General features: G+C 32.5%; 2 protein-coding genes and 1 long non-coding RNA gene across 4 annotated transcripts; 2 read left to right on the top strand and 1 right to left on the bottom strand.

Moving 5' to 3' along the window:
- Positions 1-133: 133 nt before the first annotated feature.
- LOC126673334 (aldehyde oxidase GLOX) lies at positions 134-2,131 on the bottom strand. Its single transcript, XM_050367436.2, has one exon. The coding sequence runs from the start codon at positions 1,961-1,963 to the stop codon at positions 305-307; it is 1,659 nt and encodes a 552-aa protein (XP_050223393.1). The 5' UTR covers positions 1,964-2,131; the 3' UTR covers positions 134-304.
- An 11,022-nt stretch (positions 2,132-13,153) lies between these two features.
- LOC126665185 (lysine-specific histone demethylase 1 homolog 3) lies at positions 13,154-23,537 on the top strand. Of its 2 annotated transcripts, none has more exons than XM_050357910.2 (9): positions 13,154-13,295; positions 13,415-15,925; positions 16,927-17,068; positions 17,222-19,528; positions 19,645-19,738; positions 20,202-20,671; positions 21,180-21,899; positions 22,020-22,094; positions 22,796-23,537. In XM_050357910.2, the coding sequence occupies exons 2-9, from the start codon at positions 13,632-13,634 to the stop codon at positions 22,859-22,861; spliced, it is 6,168 nt and encodes a 2,055-aa protein (XP_050213867.1). In that variant the 5' UTR covers positions 13,154-13,295; positions 13,415-13,631; the 3' UTR covers positions 22,862-23,537. The 2 variants fall into 2 exon arrangements, with proteins under 2 accessions (XP_050213867.1, XP_050213868.1); XM_050357911.2 differs by having other exon boundaries at positions 13,154-15,281; positions 15,366-15,925.
- A 344-nt stretch (positions 23,538-23,881) lies between these two features.
- On the top strand, positions 23,882-24,896 carry LOC126665187 (uncharacterized). Its single transcript, XR_007637557.1, has 2 exons — positions 23,882-24,018; positions 24,195-24,896. It is a non-coding gene; the product is annotated as an uncharacterized LOC126665187 (long non-coding RNA).
- Positions 24,897-25,860: the final 964 nt, after the last annotated feature.

Raw genomic sequence — 25,860 nt, 5'->3', positions numbered from 1 at the left:
AGATTAGAATCAACTTTTCACACTTTGACAACTTGGTGTTTTACTTCCATAAAAAGAAAAAACCAAAGTACTCATTAATTACTCCTTTTCATTCTATTTATATTATGTCTTCTAATTTATAATTTCCCCAATATTTTAAACTGAATGCCTAAGTAAATTAAATAATTACAATTACCATCCTTATAAGTATTATACAAAATACTTATACGAATCAAATTTAACACGTATAATTATAAACTATCAGCTACTCGTTACGTGCTACGGTTGAATGTTGTATGATTGGATTATAGACATAAACAAAATTTCACTTTATTTGAACCCAAATGCCCTCACTTGGTATTCCCTGATGAACCACAAACAACAGATAAAATCCTGATGGTGCAAGATTACTCGAACGTGGAGTGATAACCTCAACATCATACGACGTCGTTTCAACATTCGTGACTTTCTCATTACCAAGAACCAACAATCTCTGGTTCATCGAGAAAGAATGTGTTGTGAAAGATGGCGCCACCATTGTAACCGACACCGTATTTGGAATAACAGTATCTGTAACCTTAAACCGTATAACTAACTTCTCGTTATAGCCAATGCTAGCTTTATTTGACGTCGGAGAAATAATCTTTGGCCTCAGATTGTTTTTTACTGTGTCCAAATACGGTGGATAAAATGCTTCTAATCTGAGCTCAGTCGGAAACATAACATCATTACCAAACTCATAATTAATATGAGGATTGCTTCCACCAACAAGAATTCTTCCATTTCTAAGCAAAATCGCCGTAGAATGATACATTCTTGGAATGGCACTAGGGTTTTGCTCCTCGAATCTTGATTTTACTGCATTATTCGGTTTATAAATCACAGGACTCAAAACTGGGGTTCTACCGTATTCCCATCCAGCTGTTCCTTCACCGGCACCGTTGACGATCAAAACGTCCCCGTTTGGAAGTAAGATCATGTCACCCATGACTCTAGCTTGAGGCATAGTCTCAATACTCCATTGTGGGTTTGCGTCTGTAATCTTGATTCTTCCGCAAGTATCCAATGCTTTGACAAAGTTGCCTTTTCCCGCTTCCGTATAAGAGCCTTTCGGAGCACCGCCGCATATTAAAACTTCAGCTTCAATGTCTGGTTGTTGTAAATTCTTCAATGGAAGCAACACCGCAGATCCTGTGCTAGGATAGCATCTCGGATCGCCACCTGGTATTGTTGGGTACGTTTTGACCACTTTAGCCACCTTGTAGTCGAACAGTATGGCTCGATTATTAGAAAAAATAAACAAATTTCCATCGGTATTTAGAAACACAAACGGGTAAAGATTATTTTCTATTCCACGATCATTCGTTTGTACTAGAAATGGTAAACTGTAAACATCTGGCGCAGAAGTTTTTGGATAAAACTCATAGTTAAACTGTCTTCTTCCACCGATAATAATTTGTTTACCGTCGGGTAATATTTGATTAGTAGCATACCATCTTCTTGCTTTGAGTCCATCGCCGACCTCCTTCCAATCACAAGTACTGCAAGGATTAAAAACTCTAACCTTACGTTCGCCGTCGTTAAAACCTCCTGTCTGAATCAAACGTCCGTCGGGCATGACAGCACCGGAGGAGCACCAAACGTTCGTTTGAACCATGAGAGGACGAAATGTGTTTGTTAAAACATCGTACTCAACTGAATGAGCAGTGCAATCAGTTTTGAGCACAAGCTCAGTTGGATCCTCTCGACATTTACCATTTGGTAATGACAGATTTGACCTACCGAAGTCTGTCCGGTCAAAGATTACGACACGGTCGTTATGAAGGAGTTGCATGTGCATAGCTGTGATGCCGATGTTTTCTTGCAATAGCTCCCACCGGCCACCGGTACCGGCGGCCTCTGTTAGAAACCGGTGACATGGGAGGGTTGTAAGGAGGAGGAAAAAGGAAAGAAAGTGGACAATGAAAGAATAATAATGAGACATTTATTTGTATATTAATGTGGTTATGCTCATCAAGTGTGAGTTATGGTTATGTCTTAAGATTTGTCTGTGTTTTAGTACTGATAATTAGCGAGGATTTATAGAGGTTAGAACAAGATGTTAGAAGCTGGTACACGCCTTTTGTATCGCGTGCATGGGACAAAATTCTGGCAATTTGGTCTCTCAAAGTGATCCAGTTCTTACTACAGACAAGAAGTCACCCATGGAATTATATGATCAGTGTACGTAACAATACTAACTTTGAATGCAATTGGGCAGAGGCATATAATTATCGAATCAATTTGATGAATAAATGAATTGAATCGCAAATTTAACTCAAATCAGTTTGACAAAAAGAATTAATTTTTGATTTGATTTGATTTAAAACATAAGATCTATATTTAAGTATATAAATTAATTTTGTCTAATTTTTAAAAAATAAATTTATATTTAGATTAAGTGTGCACCCTTTTTGCAATGATAAGTATTTCATTAGTAAAAAAAATTAAAGCACAAGTTAATCAATGATTACGTAAAAAAACATAATGAAGAAGTATAAAATAAAAATTTCAATCAAATAACTAAAAAGTTGTATTAATATTTTTCAATAGCGTTGACAAAGTTTCTGATTGTGCATGCAACTCGACAATCCATTCGTTCCGCACAGTAATTATTTTGAATCGCAAGCCGACTACTCGATCTTTAAACGAGTTTGGTTAAAAGAACACCACAAATACAATTTTCATTAATGACGATTCAAATATCGTCTTCACCAATACATTCATGAAGAAGATAATAAAATCTACTAAAAATAAAAAAACATGCATATAAAAATAATAAAATTCCACAAAAGAATCAAATAAATTTAGAATCTGTGTTTATTGAATTAAAATACTAAATGCTAAACTATAACGAAAGAAAATAGTCCATCGCCGATTAGCCAAAATGTAATTTTTTTTAAATTAGAAACAAAAAGAGGGTTAACCCTTTTACCCAATACATATGAATTCCAATTCTTTTCCATTCGTTATTATTTTTTAAATAGAGCTTTAGTTTAATAAACAATATCTTATGTTTTCTTACATTTTTTTGAAATAATTATGTTTTCTTACTTTGCTTAACCTTTATAATCTGGAAATTTTAGATACAATTCAACTACATAAAATAATTCAATTAATTTTTTAGTTTTATCATATTTTGAAAAAAAAGTGTCTATTTTTTAATTTAAACTAAAAAATGGAGTTTTCTTTCTAGATAAATTTAGATCATTTGTATATGTAAACAATTGAAATAGTATTTTGCTTTTATTATTGATAGGATATACATATAAAATATGAATATATAAATATCAATTTTCACTCAATTTATTTTTTTTCCAGAGGATTTTCTAGGAATTAGGTAAATGAGATTGAATAAATACTTATACTAAATAGAAAAGAAACATTTGACCTATAGATTATATAAAGAAAAAAAGATGCCAGACTAACAATTTTGTGATTAATAATATTAACATTCTTAGAAAATAATTTAAACATAATCAATTTTTATTTAGTTATGAACTAAAAGAAATTCAGATTTCCACAGTATTCGTAAAATGTACACGCGGTCCACGATAGGACTTAGGAGTGAAAAATGATGGAAATTATAATTATAGGTGTTTGACAGGTTGAACTTAAAATTGAAATATATTTTTGTTTGAACAAACAGAGAGGTGATGTGTGCATTCAGCCGAAAAGAAATACTCCAGCTGGATCACGCGCTTAGGCTTAGCAAAGCAGCGTGGGCAAAATTCTGATTCTCTAGTAACCTTTATAAAGCTTTGAAACACGTGCGATAAAAGCTGATTATGAAACTTCGATTCACAGACAGCCATTCTTTTAAACTGATACTCTCTCCGTCTTAATAGAATTGTCCATATTAATTTTATCATATAATTTAAAAAAAAAATATTACTTATAAATTTTATAAAAAAATTCTTATTTTTTTTATCATACCTCTTTTTAATATAGAGTCTGCCTCCAATTTACTTTCAATTTACTCAATGCTCCCTGCGGTCCGTAATATTTATCGCATTTGAAAAATTATTTTAGTTCATAATATTTATCATGTTATAATACCAAGAGAGCATTAATTGCTATTTTTTCTATATTTGTCCTCTATTAATTTATTAAAAAAATACAATAAACAAATAAAAATGGCAATCATAAATGTAAATAAGTTTCAATGTAGGATTAATTTAGTAAAAGTGTTTACAAATTAAAACATATTAATTGCTTTCTTAACTCTTGTGTCAAAGCTAAATGCGACAAATATTATGATCCGGAGGGAGTAATAAATTCTAAAGAAGGGTAATATAGAAAATTTAAGTGTAAAAATTAATTATTTTTTAAAATGAATAAGAATTTTGGGACAAAAAAATTCTCAAAGTGGATAACTCTATTGAGACGGAGGGAGTACAAATTTTTAAATAAAAAATCATTTAATATCGGGTAATAATCATTTGTGGCCCTTGATTTTTAACGTTCCGATCACAAAACCTCATGATGTTTAAAAACAATCACAAAACCTTTTGATATTTATGGCGGCCACACAAAACCCTCTGAGACCAAAAAAGTCGGTGATTTTTAAAAAACAGCGACGTGCCGGCGATTTATTAATGTCAGACTCAACAAAAATTTAACCACATGTCAGATGTCAGGTGATACCTCATCACAAACCTAAAAAAACCTTAAATATCCCCAAAATTCAAATAAAAAAACTATCCTAATCCAACCTAATTAAACACAACCTTATTAAATCGAATCAAACTATCCTAACTCATCCACCATTATCTGGCCACCACCACCCGCCCCTCTCCGGCCACCAACCGCCGCCGTCTAAACGAAATTCTGCCCGTTCTTCATATCTGTTTTTCAATGAAGAAAATACCCATTTTTAATCACATTCTTGTTTCGTATTATTAGGTTTTTCTTTTTTGCTTTATTTTCTTACAATGAGGGAATTTTGCTTTATTTGTTGTTGGATCTGTCGGTTGCATTATGCTTTAAAAACTTAGATATCTTGATCATCAATTTCATATGCCTGACGACACTATTACTATATAGTTCAAATATATATTGAATATGTCATCTTTGATTTCCTTTTCTAACATTTTCATGTCATCAAAAGCTAAAAGTTCATATGGGTATGTAAATTTTAGGCAAATTTATGAATTCTAAAAGTAAAGAATAACTGCCTGAAAAACCAAGAATATTGTACATCTAGTTTACAACAAAGCATTATAAACTCTTTTATGTTAAAAAAAAAGTTCAACAAATAAGCATTTAAAATGATCAAAAATACTCTGAAAATCAAGAATCTAGTACAGCTTGTACACGTGTATTTTTCATGACAATAAGAATTCTTGTACTTTGTTTTATTTCTTAGAAAAGGAACGTCCCAAGTATAAGAAGATATATAATATTTTTATACTTATTTTATTCTCCTTTATATTTAGAGCATATCATGAACCTTTTTTTTTTGTTAATTCATGGCTTATATATGGTCTATAATTTTGATTTTTAATGATTTTATATAATGGTTAACCGAACTAAGTGATTTTTTTAATATTAACCAAATTACTTCAATAATGTTTATATATTTCTTCATCTAAAATTAATAGACGGTTTATGTAAATATATATTAAAAAAATTATCCAGATAAAAAATATTAACTTATAAAAAAATAATGTATATCCTTATTTAATGAGTTTTGTTATATTGAATGGTTGTATATACTACATGTGGTAATTCGTCCTTCGAATAATAAATAATTACATATAATCTGAGATAAAATAGTATCAAGTTAGAACGGAAAGAGTAATATTTTACCACCAAACTATAAATAATAATAATAAGACAAAATAAATTTATCTACCCACAACTATAAATTTTTGCCAAATATACCATGATCTTTGAATTTTGCCAATTTGTTTTATTATTTATTCGATCTTTGCCAAATATGTCTAAAACTTTGATATATTTGGGTATATTTGGCAAAATTCAAATGATTTTAGGTATATTTGGAAAATATTGAATAAATGAAAGATTAAATTGGTAAAGTTTAAAGATATGATATATTTTACAAAACTCTTATAGTTGTGGGTGGATAAATTCATTTTGCTTAATAATAATAATAATAATGATAATAATAATAATAATAATGATGATGATGATGATGATGATGATGATGATGATAATGATAATATTTTACAGCAATAAAGCACAAAAAGTATATATTAATTTACATCAGTGGATTTTTTTTGTCAAAAGCTTACATCAATAGATTCATTAGATGCTAAACGAGTAGTAGATGATTTAAATTTGATTATATTTAAAATTAATAAATTATAAATAATTGCATAGTGAATAAATTTAAGAAATTTAAATAAGTTATAAATAAAACCAATCAATATTTAACATAGATTAATTAATTTCGTTGTACAACCTTTAAATTGCCCTAACATTCTCAAAGTTTTCGTACCATATGCAAGTTGTGAACTTGTGATCACATTTGGATTTCAACCAATCCAAGAGATCGATTCACACATATAATCTCTAAAAAAACAAATGTTTTAAGGAAAACCAAACAAAATTGTGACAAATGAATTTAAAATAGTATGAAAAATACACATTTTGTGTCCTACCACGTTATTAATTAATGTGATGTGATTATTTACGTACCATGGTCCACTATTCTTATTTTTCATCAGCATCTCTAAATCAAAAGAAAACGCCATCGTAATCATGTTTATAGCATTCCTAAGAATCAAAATTCAGTCGAAAAACAACGCCGTCACTTAAATGCATTACGAAGACAATTACTTTGTTGCAAAGCCGTTAATCTCATAAAATTTTTAACATTTTTCAAATTTTCAAACGAATTAAATTAGTTAATCATATTTTTTTAAGGGTTCATGAGGTTTCCTACTGCTGCATATATGAGTACGGTTCGAACCCGCGACCTCAATTAAACTAGAAGAACGTCTTACCAACTCATATACGCTTTGGGATCATTAGTTAATCATCTTTTGCCAATGAATTGCAACACAAATGGTATAAACGCTAAGCAAAATTTTGTTAGATCGTGAGTTCAATTTCTTCCAAACGCGCTTCCCCTTCTTTAGTTATCAAAAAAAATTAATCACATTTTGATAAAACAAATACTAATCAATTTAAAGAGCTGAAATTAAATGTGAGCATCACTAAACCGGTTAATCAGATCAAAAACTACATTAGTTTAATTATAGAAAATCAAAGTATACATAATGAGAATTCATTATATGGTAGTTATTGCTTTCTTAAGTCCATAATATTTGTACCATTTGAAAAATTATTTTAATCCATAATATTTGTCACTTTATAATATCAAGAGAGCGTTTATTATTAGTTTTTCAAATTTATCCCCAACCATAAATACTTTAGTAAGACTAAAAAAATTAGTCAAATATAGAAATAATATAATTAATATGAACATTTTAGTAAAAATATATACAAATTAAGATATATTTATTACTTTCATAATACATGTGAAATAATCAATTCTGATGAATATTATAGACAGGAGGATGTAATGTTTACTAGGTCTACAGAAAAGCAACCAAAAGAGTGGTTTCTTCTTGACAAGGGTGATATTCTGCTACTTAAACCAAATTAATCGGTTTAATCAACTTATTTGGTTTGAATTCAATTATTATTTTTAAATTAATTCAGTTAGTTTGGTTAATTCAATTTGGTCAAAAATAATTTTAGTTCATTTAGTGTCAATCAAATATTTTATAATTAAATTTAACTATTAGTTCTTTATATTTTTATTAGTTTAACCAAGTTGATCGACTATTTCAGTTAGTACGATTTGTATTTTTTTTTAGATTTTAGTTGATTCGGTTAGTGATGGGCCATGATTTTAACATTAGAGGGCCAAATCGCAATGTGTATTAAATGAAGGAGACTATTTTTAAAAATAGGAAGATCAAATTGTCAAAAAAAAAATTATATACTAATTTAATATTTTTAGAAAGATGGAGGGGCCATGGCTCCTCATATTGGATTTATATTGTTGAAATTAATAATTCGATCAGATTGATCAAAGTTCAAAATACTTTCATTAAATTTAGTACTTGTTAAATTGATCGGCACGTAAATGAATCAATCGATTATTTGCCCTACTTCTAGACAATGACAATGTTGCTGTAACAGTTACATCAATAAAAAATATAAGTTCAAATTTAATTAATATGATGGACTAATTGAAAAAGACCAACAAAATATTCAATGAATAATTATTATAGGCTAAAGTTACATAGTTATAGATTACTTAATCTAGCAATTTTTTGAATATTTTTGATATCATATATGGACAAAATGAAAGTGATTGAATTAATAATTTTGTTAGAGATTCCCAAATTGAACGACTCTAGAAACTCTAACACAAACGATAGTTACATGCTATTGGACAACTGGACAAAGATTAGTATTAATTCCATTATAGTTAAGACTTAAGTTATGAATTCGTTTAACATGTTAGTTAGATTGTACTTATCCCTTAATTATTATTATTTCTTTGCTCTTTATGAGGTTTTGGACCATCTTTGACTATTAGCAATGCTCATATAAAAATACACTCCCTTAAAAGAGCTATTAGGTTAGCAAATAAAATCAGCTAACAGAAAGTAAGAATTTCAAATATGAACTAATTTAATGATAGAAAGCACAAATCAGACGATTAAAACACTACAAATATAAGCTTTACTTCTTCTTTATTCACAAAGTAAGTTTAGCTATTCGTAAATCATTAAAAAAATTGAATCAAATTTTTCAAGTCAAATTTGAATTATTCAAGTTTATTCTCGCGTCTATTTCGAATATTAAATAAAAAATTTATGAAGTTCAAGAATTTAAACGAATTTTTTACATGCATAAAAAAATAAATTTATTAATTTTTCATTCATCAAAAAAAAAATATTTCAAGTCAAATTTGAATTATTCAAGTTTATTCTCGCGTCTATTTCGAATATTAAATAAAAAATTTATGAAGTTCAAGAATTTAAACGAATTTTTTACATGCATAAAAAAATAAATTTATTTATTTTATTACAATAAAATTCTACATCTTTAGATTTGGGGTATATCAATTTTTTTTGTTTGAATTTTATATTTTATAATAATTTTTTGGCCTAATGGTAAAAAAAACTCAAACCTTTACGAGTTGTTGCAATTATATCCAAACCTTTTAATTTTTGCAATAATATCCAAATTGCATTTTTTTGTTGTAATAATATCCAAATTGCATTTTTTTTAGCAATAATAGTCAAATTGATGGCTAAACTTGTTGTTTGCAATTAAGATATTAGACTATTATTATGTTTTGATGTATAATAATATAGTAAAAATCCAAAAAAATGGCAAAAAACTCAAAAAAAATCATATAAAAAGTGCAATTTGGAATTATTGCAATAAAATAATGCAATTTGGATATTATTACAAAAATTAAAAAGTTTGGACATGATTGCAACAAGTCGTAAAGGTTTGAGTTTTTTTTGCCATTAAGCCTAATTTTTTTTATGGAATTCAAGCTTATTAGAGTTGAGCTCAAATAATTTGTATAATCTATATGAATTGCTCAAGTCACATAATCATGTTGTGAGACGTAGGTGTGTCGTTGTTGCCACATTTGACCTAATTGTGGAAGCCATTAAATTGTGGCTTTGAAGCAATGATTATTGCTGTGTACTTTTCCGTGGAATGATAATCAGATTTAGGATTAGGATTAGCTTCAATTATTTTGCTTCATTTTCGGTTAAGAACTAATCATCTAATTTTTTTTTCTCACCCTCTTTTTGAAAGAAGTTTTTTTTTTTTTAAGAATTGAAGAAGAATTTAGACTGGTAATAAATAAATAAAAACAAAGAATTAGACCGTCACAAATTCGGCTATCAATCTTCTACAAATGAAATATCTTTTATCTAATTTATTTCTCACCTGATTATTTTTTTGGAAAATTTGTAAGAGTCTGACTAGCTTAGATATTCTTAGGTTAGGTTCACTGACAGTTAGGGCAAGCATTTGATCAGTTAAAGCTGAATAATATTGAATAAACCAACATTTTCCATTGAACCAATCAAAATTCATATATTTAATTGCAACAAAGTCATTAAAGAAAAATATACAATTAAATTAACCGGTTAATCCAGTTGATTCAGTTAAAATCAATAGTAGTGTAAAGAATATGATAAAAATTAATTAAAATAATCAAATTGAATGAATAGCTTTTTTAAAAAAAATGGTACAAATCAATTAGATTATTATTATTATCGCCCATGACCGAAGCATCCATAAACATACAAATATTACAAACGCTTTCGCATTAGATTATCCATCCACCGGGTTTAATTCATATTAGGTAGGGACAACTACAAAACTATCCTAAAAAATCACTTAATTTATAAAAATACTTATTTAGTAAAAAAATAGTTTTATCTAAAAATTAAAAAAAATTACATAATTTACGTATGCTATAAAAAATATACTTTTGATACATTATTTATACATATCTGATACACATACGTAAAAAAGTAAACTTATTTCGTATTTTTGTAAACCTTTAGAAGTTAAATGTAAATTTTTTTTAGTTAGTACTACATATTTTGTAATTTCCCCAGTTTTTGGATTTTTTTAAATTCCCTAGCAAGTACACTTTGGTTAGTTTATGGTCGAAAGTTCATACAAATTGGCCCACAGGCCAGCCCACAATACGATCCTAGACAAAAGCAATGTTTCTTGTATCTCATGAATATCGGAACAATCACTTCCCAATAGTTTTGTACTTAAAGAAGACCTACACCTATCTAAGCACATTTGTACCTGTCTACTCTGTTTTTTTTTTTCATTATTTATTATTTTTCTAGTTTGTACACAATATTTTTCATTATTTATTATTTTTCTAGTTTGTACACAATATTATTATAATGGTTATAATTTATAAACGGATAATCAGATTTACGAGTAACCCGTTACACAATTTATTTATTTCATTTTTACTAATAGATTGATATATTTTCAACTTGAATATGTTAAAATTAGATATTACTTCATTTATTTGTACATGAGATTCCCATAGAGAACATGTGCTTCGGTGGGCGTTTGGCACAACTGCTCTCTAAGCTTCAATCTTGAAGCATGGACGGTTCGTCTTGTTTTGTTGTGGACCTCTGTTTGGGCTTTATTGGGCCTAATATAATCACAAATAGCAACTTATTCAGGCCCAAATAATTCCATTGAAATTCTAGATAAAATTATAAAATTCTCGCACGCACTTAAAATTTTGTATAGAATGGATTTTGTTTCTTCATAATTCCAGCATAAATGCTATAGTTGTGACTCAAACAATAAAAGGAATTTCTCACGTTTTCTCTGCTCCACACTTAAATTTTATTATATATCCGCCCACAAAATAAATTCACTACTGAATTTATGATCCTACCATTGTAGTATAAACTATAAAGTAACTAATAAAAGCTCAAATCGTACTATATTATACACAAGCTGGAGTTTCTTTTAACTCGTTTAGTGTGACTACATTTACAAATATTGTAGTTAGCGGTGTCAAAATGGATTGACAAATTGTATTCATTCCATGTTGATCCACTATATTTGATATAATTTAAATCAATACAAATACGATATATTTATTAATCGTGAAAACATGAACACAACATAAAAAATATACGAACATGACTAATTTAATCAAATTATATAAGTAGGTTGAATACGAGTCATATCAACAAGACTCATTTATTTAAATATATTTGCGTGTCAACTCATAAGACGACATATTTTAAATCGAATTATAAATATGTCGATCTATTTATGAAAAAAACACATTTAATCTCAACCCTGATTGTTACTTTTTGTGTCATGTGAATTGCGTTTGTTTTATTCATTTTGACATATTTAAGTACAAGGCTACTCTCTCAATCACATTTTAATTGATATTGTTTTACATATTTTTTTAAAAAATTCATTAAATAAAATATAATTTTATTTTTACAGTCCTCTATCATATTGAATATTTCACCTTTTTTATAAACATATAAAAAACAAATTAAAAATATGACATGAATAAAATGTGGTTTAAAATGAGATTAATTGAAATAAAATTTTATCAATTACATTGAGACTAGAAAAATATAAGTAATTTCACTATTTTTTATAAATAAATAAAAAAATGTAACGAATGAGCTATAACTTAAACAATTCCTCCCACTAACTATATATATTAAAAAAAACGTAAATAATTGTCCGATTTCACCAATTTTCTAAGAGGTATTGTCAACACGTATTTTGCTTTATTGATTTACTAATAATCACATATAATTATGTATGTAAATAAAATATAATAATTTGGTTTTACAAAAATTAATCATTTATTACTATGACAAGTTTTATAGTGTTTTTAATTATTTTAATTTAAATATCAAATGATAAATATTATTGTCAAAAAGAAAATTATTCTCGACAAGCTCACTAATTTATAAAAGATATATTAAATATCAAATGATAAATATTATTTTCAAAAAGAAAATTATTCTCGACAATCTCACAAATTTATAGAAGATATAATCTATCAAGTATCAACCCACAATTCACTTAATTTATAAGTAATTAATAATAATATTTGAAGCATAAATTAATTTAAATTATTAACCATAATAATATTAATTATAATAATTTATCAAACTATCTATGTCCATCGAATATATTTGGCCAAATGTTGTAAAAACACCAAACCTTTTATAAAAGTTTTACAAAAGTTATAACCTTGCAATTTTGTCGATTTTGGCCAAAAACTGATTATTTGGTTTCACAAAAGTCCCGACCTTTCAATTTTGTCGATTTTGGCCAAAAATGGATTATTTGGTTTCACAAAAGTCATGATCTTTCAATATTTGGCATGCCACATATGCGCCAAATAGACAAATTGAATTCAATCTGAGAGTTGGCCACAATTGAAACCAAATAATCAGTTTTTGGCTAAAATCGATAAAATTAAAAAATCAGGACTTTTGTGAAACTTTTATGAAAGGTTTGGCCTTTTTAAGACATTATATTTACACCTATCTATTTTCATTTATTTTTTTTCTCCACTAATATTATTAGAATATCGCAGCACAAACAGTAGTATATAATTGCCCTCTTTTTTCCGATTCCAGAAACGAAGACGCTACGCTAACGTGCGCCTATCACTCTCCCTCGACAAATCCATTAACGTTTTTCTCTGCTTCACCTCCTTTACTCAGGTCTGATTTCCTTTTCATTCGTCACTATAATCTCGTCGCCATAGCTACTCTGCTCTAAACCTTGACTTATTTCTCATATTTTCGAATTTTTCGTTTTCATGTTAAAATTCAATTTTTAGAAGAGGCGGAAGAGAAAGCCATTGACAATACCTGTATTGGAGCTCATTAATTGAGAGGCAGGTCTAGTAAGTTTCTTCTGGTTACGTGTTATTGACAATTTTGTATAGATATTACTGCTATAGCTTCAATTGCGATGTGGATATGAATTGTTAATTCGAAGATGATGCGTTAAGTTTTTTTGTGAAATATGAGCTTTAATATCCTGATAATTGAGAAATGGAAGGTGATGATTTGTCAAGTTCGAAGACTTTTCATGTTAAACTAGGGTTACAGAAAGATTTGTTGAAACCTAGGGTTGCTAAGAAAATGGAGGGGGAGGATAATAATCATAGTAATAAGAAGTCTGGAGCTAAGGATAGATCGAAACAGATTCAGATTGGTCTTGATTCTGATGATGATGAGCCTATTAGGTCTTTATTCAAGTTGAAGAGACCTAGAAATCATGTTAAGGTTAAGCCGGTTGTCGACAAGGTTGAAATTAGGGATGAGAAATTGGTGGCTGGTGATGGAGATTTTGGGGGTTTGGATGATACATTAGCAAGTATTCGAAAGCGGTTGAAAGGTTGTAAGAAAGATTTTGGATCTGTTAGTGCTAGGCCTTTGGAGTATAATGAAGATAAAGGCTGCAGCGAAGCCCTTAAAGAAAAAGTGAAAAAAATGAAAAGCAATGTTAAGAGAGACAAGACTAGGGTTGATTCTATGGTTAATGGTTTTTCACAAAAATTGGAGTCTGTGGTGGAAGATCATAAAGAGGAAGGCTCATCACGTGGTGAGGGTTCAGGTAACTCGTCGGATGAGAAGATAGAAGACTCGTTATCTTGTATTTTCCAAAAGGTGCAACCTGGTCCTGCAAAGAAGTCTTGTATGAATTCATGTCCGAAGCAGAACAATAAGGTTCAGACTTTGGAGCATGGTTCAATCCCTACTTCTGAATGTGTTTCAGACATTACAAAGTCTTGGGAAGCAAAGACTCACAGAACTGCTTCCGCCTCAAATGTGGCGTGCCAATATCTGAAAGTTGAAGATGGTTGCAGTCTAGTTACTGATTCACGTCCTTCAAATTCTGTATCCAAAGATAGTAAGACACTGAAACACCAAAGGCTTGATAATGGCTTTTGCCAAGCTTCAAGTTGCAAGGAAGTGTATGCTGATAAAAATATGAAGTCCAGTCCTGACAGACTTGGTAGATCTTCAGAATATAACTATCAATCTTCAGTCGCTCATTGTAATGGGATTCAAGGTAATAAAATGCTGGAACTTGGTGCTGCAAATGTTCAAGAGCGGCCTATGATGGATCCCTGTAGCTCACAGAGAGCATGTGATGAGAATTGGTTTGTTTCTGGTCAAGAGGATAACTCGGAAAGTCAGTTCGTGAAGAGTGGTTCACAGCTTTATTCTATGGGAAATGTAAGCGCTTTGGTTTACAATGGTGTGAAACTGCCTGCTTCTACCTCTGTGAAGTCTGAAGATGTCGCGGGGTTCAGCGAGCATACTTTCAACAAAGAAACAAAGGATGCATGCGACCAGCTGTCCAAGGGAGTTTCAACTGTATGCATTTCAAATGCCCAAAATCAGATTTCAGTTTCTTCAAGCAGAAAAGAACTATTATCACCTTTGGATGATGAGTTGTCGGACAAGCCATGCAAAATTTCATCTAACAACATCAGTAATCAAGCTTATGACAGAGTGTTAGATGATTCTCTGAAAGCTAACTCAGCTGCACTCCATATGAAGAAGGATGAAGACGCTGAAAATGACAATCGGCTTGACATTGTTTCACCAAAGATTGAAGATAGTTGTGGTGCTTGTAATGGTCCAAATGCTTATGATGAGAAGCTATGTCCTTCTTCAGTTTCTCCCAAAAAGGTAAATTTGGCAACTTCTTACTGTAAGCTATCTTCAGTCTCTGCAATGTCTAGTGAAGTCCATAAAGATGCTTGTGCATTCCAGGTGAACTACGAAGGCAACTCCTTAGAGACTTATGTTCATCCAAACGTCCCTTCCATCTCCATCCACAAGTGCATCCCTGTGCTTCATCAACATATGCCTTCTGATGACGCAATGAAAGGAACTTACGTTGCAAGTCAAGATTCCTTTAATGATGAGACTCCTCCATCAGTAACTCCGGATGAAAATGAAAGTTTCCATGAAGATGCTGTATCTATTCCCGACTCAGAGATTAAAGATGGCAAATCATCATCTGTTCAGCGTGGTATAAGAAAGGCCAAAAAGCGTAGACTTGGGGACATGGCTTATGAAGGGGATCCTGATTGGGAGATATTGGTAAATGATCAACATAATCTGGAAACCGACCAGTTTGACAGTGACAGAGATTTTAGAACAAGAGAGAAATCTGATTCATCTTCAGTTAGTGCTACAGAAGGTGAAAATGGCGGGGCAGCAGCTGTGTCAGTTGGACTGAAAGTCCGTGCTGCTGGTCCTGTGGAGAAGATAAAATTTAAGGAGTTCTTAAAACGAAAAGGTGGGCTTCAAGAATATTTGGAGTGCAGGTTAGTTACTGCGTGGATGACCAGCTATGCGTTTACCTATGCTGTTATTCATTGATGTGTTTATTTTATGTTTTCGATATTTTGTAGTTGAAGTAGTACATCGCTAATCTCTGCATCTTATTTGCAAGCTGATAGAATGCAATAATTTACTATTCATACAACTTTCTGAGTGCTGTATTTGTCTTTGCCTTTGCTTTTACCCAGTGAGCTTTGAACCATTGCCTGTTTTATAGTAGTAGTAAATGTTAATTTGCATCAGTACCATTTTCTTTTTTATTTGATCAGCTAGAAAGCAATCTCAGCTGTTCTGGCATTTCAGTGTTTGCAATTGGGGTTTCCCAATGATATAATTATATACACATTTTCCCTCTACGTAGTATGCACAGATTTGGAACCAGCAGTTACCAATTTTTTTATTAGAAAATATAAATGATCTCCTGTTATACCGTTAAGTAGTCATGTTATAGTTTTTTTATTTTGTTGTCTTTTATGGCCTTTCTGTTTTAGATATTATATGTCTCTTCATTTCTCAAGCCTGCTTGCTTTATTAGTTTATTGTTCACATGTGGTGCTGTCTTTGCTGCTGTCGCCTTGGATAATCCAGTGTTTTATATTTTCAAAATTTGGACTCATCCTAGATAGTCAGTTCAGTCCATTTGTGGATCAGTGTTTATCTGCTTACAATTATCACACGTGGTTGCCTTGATATGCATATTCTGGTAAGCTGTATCTTTTCCATTTGCTTTAAGATCGAGTTCCAATATTACTTCTGATCTCTTGTTCTTCTTTAATGATTCTTGTGCATATCTTTTTTTCTTCTAACTGCATAACAAATACACATCTGTAGCACGCCCCTACAAATATACTTGCATGTATAAATTTTGGATAAGAGCAGATGTCATATGAATGGTCAACATATACTTTGAATTTTCATTTTAATTTTTGGTGCAATGACTAGTTTGTCCTGTGTTTTGCAATTTATACATTTGACTGCATTGCAGGAATCAGATTTTGAGTCTTTGGAGTAAAGATATTAGCCGTATACTGCCTCTTACTGACTGTGGTGTCACAGATTCTCCTTCCGAGAATGAATCTTCACGCACTTCCCTAATTAGGGAAATCTATGCATTCCTTGATCAGAGTGTAAGTCTGTGTATTTAAACTTTGTGATAGTAACTAGCCTTTTTTTTCCCTCATTCCCTCTCTCTTCCTTTCTCTATGTGTGCCTTGAGCATTCAACTATCTTTTATATTCAGTTTGTACACAGTTTATGTATTGTGTATGATATCTTTGCAGGGCTATATAAATATGGGGGTTGCTTCCAGGAAAGAGAAAGCAGAACCCAACATGAAGCACAATTATAAACTTCACAAAGAAAAAGCTTTCGAGGTGAATCCTGGCGCATCAGTTGCTGATTTGGAGGATGGAGTCTCCTTTATCCTTGGTCAAGTTAAAAGCTCGGAAATTCCTTTGGAGGCAAATAATGGAGTTACAATTGATGAAAATCAGACATCAAACGCTACGATTAAGCAGGAGCTTTGTACGCCAGTGAAACTGGATGTATCCAATGTATCAGAATACAGAGAATTTGTAGCTGTTGATATTCAGCAAACTAGTACGGTGGATGAAAAATTACGCAATGGACTGGCCGATTTGGATGATGCGTGTGCTGATTCATCGTGTGCAACGCTGGAGAATACGACAGGTGCAATAACTCCAGAACTGAGGAATGACGTGCAAAGTGTTCAATCATCTTCTTGTGATTATACTAGGGGAGATTGTAATTTTGTGTGTGATTCAGAAGGCAGGAAGAAAATTATTGTGGTAGGAGCTGGTCCTGCTGGCTTAACTGCTGCACGCCACTTGCAACGGCAGGGTTTTTCTGTCACTGTCCTTGAGGCTAGGAGTAGGATAGGGGGTCGTGTTTATACAGATCGCTCATCTCTTTCAGTTCCTGTAGATCTTGGGGCTAGCATTATTACTGGTGTTGAGGCTGACGTGGCAACTGAAAGAAGGCCAGACCCTTCCTCACTGATCTGTGCTCAGCTAGGCCTTGAGTTGACAGTTCTAAATAGTGATTGCCCTCTTTATGACATTATGACGAGAGAAAAGGTTCCCATAGATCTGGATGAAGCTTTGGAAGCAGAGTACAACAGCCTACTGGATGACATGGTGTTGCTTATTGCACAGAAAGGGGAACATGCAATGAAAATGTCTCTGGAAGATGGTTTAGAATACGCCCTTAAAAAGCGTCGAGCGGCACGATCTGGGACAGATATTGATGACTCTGAAGTCAATGCATTCGGAGATTTAAATGGTTCAAAAAGTTGCAGTGATTATGGTGGAGTTCACGAGACAAGTTCTAGAGAGGAGGTTTTGACTCCTCTTGAGAGGAGAATCATGGATTGGCATTTTGCTCATTTGGAGTATGGTTGTGCTGCTCTGCTGAAGGATGTATCACTTCCCTACTGGAATCAAGATGATGTTTATGGAGGATTTGGAGGAGCTCATTGTATGATTAAAGGGGGTTACAGTAATGTTGTTGAGTCTCTAAGTGAAGGGCTCCCCATTCACCTGAGTCATGTAGTCACAGATATTTCATATAATATGAAGGAAACTGGATTAAATGAAAGTCAAAACGACAAAGTTAAAGTGACCACATCTAATGGTAGTGAGTTTCTGGGCGATGCTGTGTTGGTCACAGTGCCACTTGGGTGCTTGAAAGCGGAAGCCATAAAGTTTAATCCTCCATTACCCTCGTGGAAGTGTTCTTCCATACAGCGATTGGGTTTTGGAGTTCTTAACAAAGTAGTTTTGGAATTCCCAGAAGTATTTTGGGATGATTCTGTGGATTACTTTGGAGCTACTGCTGAGGAAATGGATAAAAGAGGCCATTCCTTTATGTTTTGGAATGTTAAGAAAACAGTTGGAGCTCCTGTTCTTATAGCCTTAGTGGTTGGTAAGGCAGCGGTCGATGGCCAAAAGATGAGCTCATCGGATCATGTAAGCCATGCATTGATGGTTCTTCGTAAGCTTTTTGGGGAGGCTGCAGTACCTGATCCAGTAGCATCAGTGGTGACTGATTGGGGTAGGGATCCCTTTAGCTACGGTGCTTACTCCTATGTTGCTATTGGATCATCTGGAGAAGACTACGATATTTTGGGAAGGCCTGTTGGTAACTGTGTATTTTTTGCTGGTGAGGCTACCTGCAAGGAGCACCCTGACACTGTTGGTGGTGCTTTGATGAGTGGGCTCCGCGAGGCAGTACGTATAATTGGCATACTGAATAATGGCAATGATTACACAGCAGAAGTAGAGGCAATGGAAGCTGCAGAGAGGCAAACAGTGTGTGAAAGGGATGAAGTTAGGGACATTACAAAGAGACTTGAGGCGGTGGAGATTTCCAATTTCCTGTACAAGAATTCCTTGGATGGTTCCCAGATTGTGTCCAGGGAAAATTTACTACGCGAGATGTTCTTTACTGCTAAAACTACTGCTGGACGATTGCATCTGGCCAAGAAGTTGTTGAATCTTCCTGTTGGAACTTTGAAGCTTTTTGCTGGGACCAGAAAAGGACTTTCCACATTAAATTCATGGATGCTGGTATGTCACGTGTCAAAGTATACTATCCTATTACTGAATCACATATAGAAAACTTTTGAAAGTTATTTACTAGTACATGACTGAATTTCTTTATCCATATAAAATTTTATTTACAGGATTCAATGGGGAAGGATGGGACTCAACTCTTGCGTCATTGTGTTCGGCTCCTTGTACTTGTTTCAACTGGTTTACTAGCAGTGCGTTTGTCAGGTAAGGTTTCTTATAGTTGATTTTGTTTCCGGTTTTCGTCGGATGGATTGAAAAAAAGAATCCACTCTCAACCCCTCTCGCAGCTGATCTCTTCCTTACTTTGTTATGTTTTCATAAGTTATGCAATCCAGATGGACTATTAGCACATGTTATAAGGGAACAACAGTCTTTAATGGTTGTTGATATGTTTTGACCAAATGGGCATTAAATTCTTTTAAAAGAAAAAACTACCGCGGAAAACTGCTTGGGCCTTGTCGAAGTAATTTATACTGCACCTTTTCATTGTAGGATCCAAAACAAGAGTTTCCTTAGGCTTCTAATTGTTTTAAGCACTCAAAATAATTCTCACTTAGAGTTATCTGCTTCATTTTCTCATTTGTGGGTTGGGGACTCGCTTTATTATATGAATTATGATTATAATTAACTTGATGTTGTTTTCTTATTGGTATTCAAATATTTGTAGGCATAGGGAAAACTGTGAAAGAAAAAGTTTGTGTGCATACCAGCCGTGATATACGTGCCATAGCAAGTCAGTTGGTTACTGTGTGGCTTGAAGTCTTCCGAAGAGAAAAAGCTTCAAATGGTGGACTAAAGCTATTGAGGCATGCGACTGCAATGGATTCCTCAAAGAGAAGATCTGTCAACAACCCAGCCTCAGGAAAGCCTCCTTTGCGCTCTCAATATGGTGGAATGGATACTAAAGGGAGCTTAGAGGTTCCTCCATCTTTTGGAAGCCATTTACCTTCTAATGCGAACATGAAGAGAGCGGATGGAAAGCTGATGAAGGTGGAAACCTCAAAGGACTGGCAATGGCAAGCTTCATCTCGTACTCCTGAGGTAGAGGAGAAGAACAAATATGCCATGTCTGAAGAAGAATTGGCTGCCGTAGCTGCAGCCGAGGCAGCCCAAGCGGCCGCTCGTGCAGCTGCAGAGGTTTGTTTCTCTTTGAACTATGTTAACTGCTATAAATGGTGGTTTTTCTATGCAACTGTTTCTGGAGTCTCCAACTCTCTTACCACCATATATTCTCATCCAAAGTTCATAATTGTCTTTTGTTAGAATTTCCACATTTTTATTGAGAATCTCCGACTGGTTTCATCCTTAAGTTGGGGTTGAACTGTTTTAAGAATCTAAAGATATAGATTTTCACTGTTGTTTTTTTTTTTTCTTTTTTGCCTAAGATTGGTTGTATGCTAACCTAATAGTTTTCATCTGATATTGATATTGTTCTATTTCCTGGCTTTTGATGCGATGTTTGTCTTTCAGTAAATTTTAGCTGACCATTTTTAGATTTTGTGAGCTGTAACATTATTTACTTGTTCTGACATTAAAAATGGCATGTGAGAAATTTGACCATTTCCCCCAATTTTATCTGGCTGTACTATTTTTTTCCCTCTCCTGATATACATTTATGAAGCAAATAGGTTTCTCTAAATGGCAGGCATATGCATCTTCAGAAGCCAAATGTAGTAACGTGCTGCAGCTGCCAAAGATACCTTCATTTCACAAATTTGCTAGACGAGAACAATATACACAAATGGACGATTATGATAGTAGAAGAAAGTGGTCTGGTGGTATCCTGGGAAAACAGGATTGTTTATCAGAAATAGATTCAAGGAACTGCAGAGTCAGGGATTGGTCTGTTGATTTTGCTGCTGCGTGTGTCAACCTCAATAGCTCTAGAATATCGGTTGATAACTTATCTCAAAAGAGCCATTCAAATGAGATTGCATGCCATATGAATTTCAAGGAGCAATCTGGAGAAAGTGCTGCTATGGACAGCAATATTTTTACTAGAGCATGGGTCGATTCTGCTGGTAGTGACGGGATAAAGGATTTTAATGCCATTGACAGATGGCAATCTCAAGCAGCTGCAGCTGATCTAGACTTTTTCCACCCAACAGTACATATATTAAAGGATGAAGAGGATTCTAACACAAGTTCAAAACCACAAACTCGGAAGCATAATAGCCGATTAAATGAGAGTTCAATCTCACAAGTTACTTTAAACAAGGAGTCAAAGACAAGTCATCATCGAGGGGCAGATCGTATTAAACAGGCTGTTGTGGATTTCGTTGCATCACTCCTGATGCCCGTTTATAAGGCAAGGAAAATTGATAGGGAAGGATACAAATCAATAATGAAGAAAACTGCTACCAAGGTCTAGTTACTTTCCTTCTTTTCCTCTTCATTCTTGGACTATCAGTTTCTAAGTTTTATTTGACTTTAGAAGGGTTTCGCTGTACTAAAGTTCTTTAAATATCTTTCAATTTATCACCAGGTCATGGAGCAAGCTACTGATGCAGAAAAAACAATGGCTGTTTCAGAATTTCTTGATTCCAAGCGCAAGAACAAGGTGTGTGCTTTTAGTTGATTAAATTGTCTGTTTTTGAAATATTTTCCTTATTCAGGTTTCTCCCCGTGTTGTTATTCTTTCAGTACAAAAATTTCTTGATTTATCATTGCTTGAATTATATAACGGTTTCCATTCTTGCAATTTTGGATCACTTGTGGAATACATTATTATAAATACTTGGTATGAAGCAATCTTTTCTTATGGAATCTGTAGTGTTTTCTTCAATAAGCTTTATTCATAATCTCTCCATTTGTGGTGGTTAGGTTTGTGCATTGGTCTGTTTATTACCTAACCGACCATGCACACCAGCACCATTCTGTTTTTTAGGTTTCAGGAAACTCAAACCAAACAAAGGGGGAGTAATCGGTTTGGTTCCGTCAGTTATCATTATATATTAAAAATGGTGAATTACGATATAATAGTGTCGCTAGTAGGTTTGTGCATTGGTCTGTTGATTTTAGTCCTGGGTTCGATCTTAGGATAGGGACCACACTTTTTTAGAAAAATAAGGAAATATAGAGGCCTTGAATTTAACATGATCCAAATGTTGCTTTCGGCTGAACATAATGAGTAATAGTAATTTGCTTTCGGTTTTCAGGAAAGGAGAACCAAACCAAACCAGTTATTTTGCTTCTTGCACACCCATACCAATGAGCTATTTGTTTTAATGAAATATAACCTTGGATATTATAAATGTGCAGATTCGTGCCTTTGCGGACAAATTGATTGAGAGGCACATGGCAATGAAACCAACTGTGGAATCTTGACACTCCTCACGATTCACTGGCTTTCTTTTTTGAATGCGCTTCTGTGACAATTAGAGAAGTGCATTATGTGCCTATTGCATGAATCCACAGCATAGATGGTGGCTTGGATTTCCTGAAATGGGGTTGTGGTGTAGATAGTTCAAATTCAAACTATCAATATCCTGTTAAGGATCCAGAAATTGCCATGGAAGAAACAAGGTGGTTCCTGTAGCCTGTTGGATGCAAGGGCTTCGGTGAAGATTGCTTGCTGTTTGGTCCTTCTGAAGATATTGCCCGACATTGATCATGCATAAGTGTCAGATCTGCTCTTGGTGTGCTATGAGGCTGAAGGGGCTTAAGAAAAGTGTTGTATTGCGAGTTATCCAGAGCATGAACATCAGGACATTTTAAATCAGATTAGTAATCAGTTCATCATCCATCAGCATTGTCCTTTGGGTGGAGAGCTGATGCCCAATTTTTCTTATTCAGGGACATCATAGACTAGACAGTAGTTGTTGCTGACTCTCTTTTTATATACATGTGTACAGCTTAGGATGATTTCATGGCGGGAAGATACAGAACATTCTCTTTCTCCAAAAAGTACCTAAAAAGTACTTCCTAATTTTTAAAGTGAACAAATTACTAACATTTTTTCTCAGTTATGAGAAGTTTAATTTAAGCAAGCTGTTTCTGAACATTTATAGCAGCTTTTGCGAGGGACATGATTTCCACACTCTCCCTCTCCCTCTCTAATGTGATTATTAATAGAATCTTAACCTTTATTTTTGCCTTGTCTGATGTGATTATTAATTCAAGGCCGGTCACATTTGGATTAATAACTAACCCAAGTAGTTTGACTTCTTGTGATGAATTTAATTTTCATTTAGTTCCTTTGAAGTTGCACTACCATAAACTTTGTAAGTTTTGCTTGTCCAAAACCATATAGTTTAACTCTTGTCTTTTGGCCATTATCTAAGCTTATACTTCTTTCTGCTTGTGACAGGTTGATAATTGTACATATGGGTCTTTAATGAGGTATGGTTATTGTCAATTTTTCTTCTTTCTTTTTCCAACTTAATGGATTAGAGTTGTCAGATTCTGTCTATTTGATTCTAGGTGCTTGAATTTGATTGCAGTGAATTTGGCTAGTTTTGCTTATTGGACTCCAGGGAGCGAAGGTAAGTTTAACTTCTTCCCCTCTTTTATTAAGGTTCTCCAGATGTTTCAGTTTCTTATTATTAACGCACGATGGTAATGTAATGTGGTAGGAGAACATTGCTATTTAGTTAATCTGATATTAGGGGATGCGATTATGGATTATATTCCTAATATTATCTGATTTCTTTGGACGCAGTGATGAGGCAAATTTATACTTCACATTATCGCTGCTGAATGCTTGATTACTAGCTGGGAATCTTTCTTGCCTACCACCCTTTGCAAAGTATCCGATGAAAGCTGAAGTTAATATGGACATGTTCTTATGTTATTTATGCAGTAATGTTGAATTTGGCTCGACATCAAATCGTCAGAAAGAACCTTGGGATAGAGATGTTTCTTTGTTGTATTCTCCATGTTGAATTTTATCCTTTCGAGTCGCTATCTCATATATTACAACCTCCACAATTCTCTCCCGTCTCGTTAGCGATTGCAGGTGAAAATGTTATGACACAGCATAACAAGGTAAGGGCCTCTGATCATTCATTTGAGACGATGGAATTACATTCAGTTTCTGGTAACTTTTGGGAAACGGAGTACCTTTGCGTGTTATTAGTTTAAATTGATTATTCCCCAGTTTTGATAGTATCAACAGGTTATTTACATCTCAACTTAATAACCATCTCTTGCATACTGCATTTTCCTTGTAGGATTTCACCCCATCATCCATGGCTACTGGCCACCGACAGTCACCTTTATTTTACTCTAATGTATATATTTGGTGATCTCGTTTTGCTAGAAAATTGGTCTCTCAATGAGATAAATCATCATTAGCTTTGCTTTGAATTGCATTCGATGGCTCTAGAAGCTTATTTGATTTACGAAGTACTTTTACTGTTTAGCTTTTCCTGCAGCTAATTTTTTCTTAATTGATAATTTCCTGAAATAACTAAAATACAATAAGATGAAGCTTTCAACGGTTATTTTGTATTATTACTCTACTATAATCACTTATCAATGTTTGGATGAATTTTCATATTTTCATTCAATAGTTAAATTAACAAAGTATGCTAAAAACAAAGTAATAGTAGAATTTTCCCAATAAAATATTATTTATTTGTTCTTTTCAAAAGCTTGGGATAAAGATTGAATAGTATTGTTTTTTTTACAATAAAGATATTGCCGTTTTGCTTCATTTATATAATAAAAAGGTTAAAAGAGGGTTAAATGTAATTTTTTTATAGAAGGGTTAAATGTAAATTAAATTATGCACTTAAACGTGTTTTGTAATTATAATATAAATTTTAAATTATTTTATAATTCGGAACATACCGTAATTTTTTATAAATTTATCTAATGAGGACACTGAATGATATTATATTTAAATAAAGCATCGACTTGAGCTCTCGACTTAGGCTATACTGTCAGATAATTTACTCTAAATTATTTTATTAAGGACAATATTTTTTGATTTTTTATAATTAAAAATAAAATTGTATAATATAAAAAATTTTGACGACGGAGATGGTTTAATCTTATTTTAAATTGATTTAAAATCAGAGTAAAATAATGAAATATTGTCTTTTATTGATTAAAATAATTGAAAATGAGTTATTTGTATCTAAATCACAAATTTATAAACTGGATTGATCCTTTGTATAAATTTTGGTGTTTATATCAGTACTTTTATTAGGTATTTAAATTATAAAATTTATCCATTTATATTGTTATCGTAAAATACAATATAATTAATAAAAAGAGAGCATCAAATTCAAACTAATCATTTAAAAATATCTCATTTTTTGATTTTTTTTGTTTATGACTTCATATTTCACAAAGTTTTAATTTTAATTTATTTTTTAATT

Source organism: Mercurialis annua, linkage group LG1-X (genome assembly GCF_937616625.2).
Source record: "Mercurialis annua linkage group LG1-X, ddMerAnnu1.2, whole genome shotgun sequence".
In the NCBI taxonomy this organism is placed as follows: Eukaryota; Viridiplantae; Streptophyta; class Magnoliopsida; order Malpighiales; family Euphorbiaceae; genus Mercurialis; species Mercurialis annua.
This window is presented reverse-complemented; position numbering and strand designations above follow the sequence as displayed.